Source organism: Stegodyphus dumicola, chromosome 9 (genome assembly GCF_044657685.1).
Source record: "Stegodyphus dumicola isolate Sdum_Otavi_A_Nest chromosome 9, ASM4465768v1".
In the NCBI taxonomy this organism is placed as follows: Eukaryota; Metazoa; Arthropoda; class Arachnida; order Araneae; family Eresidae; genus Stegodyphus; species Stegodyphus dumicola.
Window position 1 is genome coordinate 22,988,978 of NC_140776.1, and position 5,499 is coordinate 22,994,476.

General features: G+C 31.4%; 1 protein-coding gene across 1 annotated transcript; it reads left to right on the plus strand.

Annotated features, from left to right (window-relative positions):
- The first annotated feature begins 541 nt into the window (after positions 1-541).
- Positions 542-2,480, plus strand: LOC118191655 (acid phosphatase type 7). Its single transcript, XM_035362487.2, has one exon. It carries the CDS (start codon positions 872-874, stop codon positions 2,186-2,188), a length of 1,317 nt encoding a protein of 438 aa, XP_035218378.1. The 5' UTR covers positions 542-871; the 3' UTR covers positions 2,189-2,480.
- Positions 2,481-5,499: the final 3,019 nt, after the last annotated feature.

The following is a 5,499-nucleotide window of genomic DNA, read 5'->3' on the forward strand; positions in this document are numbered from 1 at the left end:
ATGCTATAATCTTATGAAAATAATAAAAAAAGAAATTTAATGGCACTTTAGTGATAGAGAATAATATAAATTTATAGAGAACAGAATGTTACTTATCTGAATATTCCATGTCAGGGTTTCTTTTGGATTTCTCGTGTTGATAGTAAACAGCGGAGAAGATGTTTGAAGTTTCGAAGAAGCGAAGTTTCCTTCTCAATTTGATGAATGGGACATTGCATAGGAAAGGTGCATTAAACTTTTTTAGAAAGTTGAAAACATTTACTGAAACACTTATTTAAAAATTTCGGAGCTATGTTTAGACACTGCCTGCAGCTTTCGTGATCGCAGCGCCAGTCAGAAAGAGTGGACCTGTAAATGCGGTTCAGTCTCGCGAGGCAGGGAAGTCTCAAACCTACTTACCCGTCTCCTTTAAAGAAATATATATATATATATATATATATATATATATATTTTAAATAAATTTCCCAACATGGCAGTCACACAAATATGAAGTGATAAACACAACAGTAACTGTAACTGCAGGGTATTGCGTAATATGTAAATACTGGCGATTCCGGGAAATGACATACTGATTCCGACAAGAGTTGGTAAACGGTATCTTTGCAGGAATTTTTTATTTTCACTTGATGAAATTTCGTAAATAATAGTTATTTCCTCGTTCCGGATATCACTCGAATTGGAAAAAAAAAAGAAGAAACCACGAGGTACTTTTATTTATTTATTTATTAACATCTCGTGTTCTGTAGCTTATCACTTGCTGTCACGAACGTGATATGATAAACGTGCGTATATACGGCGCATCGATTCCTTACATTTCAGTGCTGTTTATTGTTGCATTCCTTGATGTGCTGTTAACTACATTCAAAGCAAAATGATTTCAAAACTGTTTGTTAGTGTTTTAGCTTGTTTTTTTCTCTTCACATCATGTTCTCTTGCCGTATTGATGACACAACCTGAGCAGGTGCATCTATCGTATGGATCAGTTCCATCGGAAATGATGGTTACGTGGGTAACCCTTGATCCAACGAATATTTCTACAGTGGAATATGGGTTCAACAAACTTAGTTTACGTAAAACAGGTAGCATGACAAAATTTGTGGATGGTGGACCAAATTCTAGAGTAATTTTTATACACAGAGTTTTATTAACAGATTTGAAACCAGGTTCTGAATATATTTATCACTGTGGTAGTGCTGATGGCTGGAGTGCTATTTACTGGTTTACAGCTATGCAGAGTGGAAGCAACTGGAGCCCAAGATTTGCTGTTTATGGAGATATGGGTAATGTTAATGGACAGTCATTACCTCGCTTACAAGAAGATGTTCAAAAAGGTATGTATGATGCTGTTTTACATGTGGGGGATTTTGCCTATGATTTGGATACTGATGATGCTAAGGTTGGAGATGAGTTTATGAGGCAAATAGAAACCATTGCTGCCTATGTCCCTTATATGACTTGTGTGGGAAATCATGAAAGTGCATATAATTTTTCCAATTATGATAATCGATTCAGCATGTTGAATAAAGAAGGCATCATGAATAATCATTATTATAGTTTTGACATTGGACCTGCACATATCATTGGATTCTCAACTGAATTTTATTACTTTCTTGAGTATGGTTGGACACAAATGGCATATCAATACCAGTGGCTTGAGAATGACTTAAGAAAGGCGAACCTTCCTGAGAACAGAGCACAGAGGCCTTGGATCATCACAATGGGTCATAGACCAATGTACTGTAGTACTGATGATGGTGATGATTGTACACATAAAGAAAGCATTATAAGGAAAGGGATACCAATTCTCAAAGCATTTGGGTTAGAAGATCTTTTTTACAAGTATGGAGTTGATTTGGAATTATGGGCACACGAACATGTATATGAAAGGCTGTGGCCAGTGTATGACAGAAAAGTGTATAATGGTAGCTATGATGCCCCATACACAAATCCTAAAGCTCCTGTTCATATAATCACTGGTTCAGCTGGCTGTCAAGAAAATCATGATCCTTTTGTTCCAAATCCTGCTGGGTGGAGTGCTTTCCGAAATGCTGATTATGGTTATTCTCGAATGTATATTTTAAATAACACGCATTTATATTTAGAACAAGTATCGGATGATAAAGGTGGACAGATTATTGATAAAATGATGCTTGTAAAAGATAAACATGGACCTGAAGCATGGTTGTAAGTAAACATCCTAAAATACAATATTGAAGTTTTATTTATTTATTTTTTCATAAATTGAAGTAAATATTCAAAAGGATAAAATCTCCTTTTATTGTGATATGTATAGATGTATAATTTAAAAGAATATACCAAAAAAATTCATTGAAAAATAGTGGGCCATTTGCTTTGTAATACATTTTATTTTATTTTTTTCCTGCAGTTATTTTTCTTGTTTGAGACTTTATATATGTATAAATACGTTGCATCCTTTTTAGTGTAATTAGTTATTTATAAAATGTTTGTTTTATTCTGTGTATCTCTTTTATTTTATTCATTGTTACTATTATTTAACCTTAAAAAGAATATATCTTCATTTAAGTATGAGTGAATAATCAACATCAGAAATTTTTAGAATTAATTATTGCAATAAATCAATTTGTAATTTTACTGAAATTTACACATATTCCAAAATATATCTTGTTTTCTCTAAAAGACATGAATGTTATTTAGAAAAGAAAATATTTATAACTTGAACTTGTATAATGTTTATGCATAGTATGATCTAAAGTTACCAAATTTGAAATGAAATATATGTATCATGAATATTTTCTAATATTTGATATACTACTTTATGCTCTCATCTCATTCAACTGTATTGTTTTATAACTCTGATAAATAAAATGCTCAACATTTTTTATTCACCAAGGAAATTCTTAAGTAATAATTAAATTTGGACTCTACAATATTAAAAAATCTGATTATTTTTAGTGTCTCCTATATAACTACAGCTTTCATATGATAATTAAATGAAATCATGGGTTGTCTGTAACCTTTGCATAAATAAGATTATTACTCTTACACAAAAATAAAAAAATAAAGGTAATGTAATCTTACTCATCTGCAGGGGGAAAAAAATGTTTCATTTGACCTCTCTTTTCTACAGATTTTGAAGGGCAAATGTCATTTTTATTCCAGAGTGAAAAATTTATCAGATAATCTTAATTTAGAATTTTTTTGTGCATTCATTTAAAAAATTAGTAATTTACTAAACAGTGGATAAATAACAGTTATTGCTGTAGCTGTAAAGCTCGATATGTGTAAAAATATTTAATGTGGGTGTTTATTTTTCTATTTGTTTTGAATATTAGAAGTTGTACACGCAAGGTCATAAAACAGTTGAGATTTGGATTTAGTTTTTGTTGAAATTATTAAATTCACTCTCCCTTCTATTAATTTGTACACATTTATGTTAGTAAAGAATTATTTTACTAGTCCACAGTTATTGTTTTATGCTCAAGAGTAATACGAAATCATTCTCATTTAACACTTATTATCATAAAATTGCTTAATGCTGTTATTTTAAAATAAGTATTTATTTTAGTGAGTTGCTTCATGAACTCATTAAAATAAATACTTATTTTTAAAGTATTAAGTGTACTTAATTATGTATGAAATAATTTTAAAGTAAACTTAATTACGTAGCAAGCAAATTTACAAGGTGGTTAAAATTAAACAGCCCTACTCTGAGCTTTCTATACATCAAACTACTGAGTGTAAAGGGTCTAGAATTGTTAAACATACTATTCAAAACATGGGGAAATGGATTACGTGAAAAACATTAGTTCCAGAAACACCGATAGTGGCGCTGTACAACAGAACATATGCTGAAAAGATGCAAAATACACTTTACAACACAGTTTATTCGAATGTACCAAACATTCATATCATAAAGACGTTATCGATGCAAGGGAAGCTTCTCAATATGGTTTCCTTCTTCAAGATGTAAAATCTGCAGTCTGCGGACAGCTTGTTCAACTGCGGATCGTAATTAATCGATTGAGATGCTTCTCACATGCAGAGTGATAAGAGATATGCCAAAGTTATCAGACGTCATCGATAAACAAGATTTTTTGAGTAAACCGACAGCCCAAAATCACATGGATTAAGATCTGAAGAATGAGATGGCCAGAGAGCGAAATTGAAGTTATAATGACAGTTTTTCAACATTTCAGTGTTCTTTTTTTTCATATCAGCAATAGAAAATAAAAAGAAATATTTCCATACTTCATGTCTTCTTCTTTTTTTTTTTTTTTTTTTTTGTAATTATTTGTTCCCTTTTAGTATATTTTATACTGCACAGTGCCACCTATTGGTGTTTCTGGAACTAATTTTTATTTTCACGTAATCCATTTCCAATATCTTGAATGTCTAACAATTTTGGGGCCTTTACACTCAGTTGTTCGATGTATAGAGAGCTCAGAGCAGGGGTGTTTTAATTTTAACCAACTTGTATACCAGACACTTCTGTCACCTCAACAAATCGTTTAGGAAGTTCTAAACCCAAGTCGTGATTTTCAGAAATGTTTTAGTATAAGATTTAGGATTAAATTCTATTAAAGATTTTCCTTTTCCAGATTATCATTAAAGCAGAAATGTATTATACAGTCAAATAGGATCTTGTTATGGAAGTACTGTTCATCAAGTTGAAAGCCTGTTCAGCTTCTGTGCTGCTAGTGCAACACCTTGTTGAATCTTCAAGACAGTATTAACTAATATAACTTTCACTTTCTTTACATTATTGGGAATTTTATGACATAGTTCTCCTATTAAAGCCAACTTAGTGAAATTTTGAAAATAATTAATTTCATGGTTTAATATAAAGTTTAATGTTTCAAAGAAACAGGCAAACGATAAGAACAGGGGGCAAGGCTCACAAATTGGAGACAAATATAGAGCCTCTTGTAGCTCACTATGGGTTGTAACTTCAGTGATTCAGTTTGTAGATCATTACAATTATCATTATGCATATCATTTTTGCATATTGCAGCATTTATATGGTAGTATGTATTTCTTCAAAAAGGGGGAACGCTTATGCTAGCTAATGCCATTGGCTAACTTTGGATTTTTTCGCTTGGTAAACAGACCTTTGTCAACTTCTGGAATACACCTGGTCCCATATGTGTACTTCTGTCACTTTCTCTTTGAGCTTTGCATATCTATTGATGTTCTTCCAGTTTTTCGTGATTTTATTCACTATATTAAGATCTAGGGCAAAATTTGATTAACTCCTTCCATTTATATGGTAAATAAATCATGCAGTTATATCAGTGAATAATAATATAATAATCAGTGAATATTTTATTTTATAGTTTGAAAACCCTGCAGCTCCATAATTAAGAAGCTGAAAGAAAACATTGTAAAATTTTATAAACTAACTAACATGAGACAGTAAAATCAAACAGAACAAGATTGAATGTGACTTCCTGAAAATGCCAGTGTTATATATAGTCACAGCAGTGCAGACAATTATTAAGAAGTTACCTGCAACAGTCT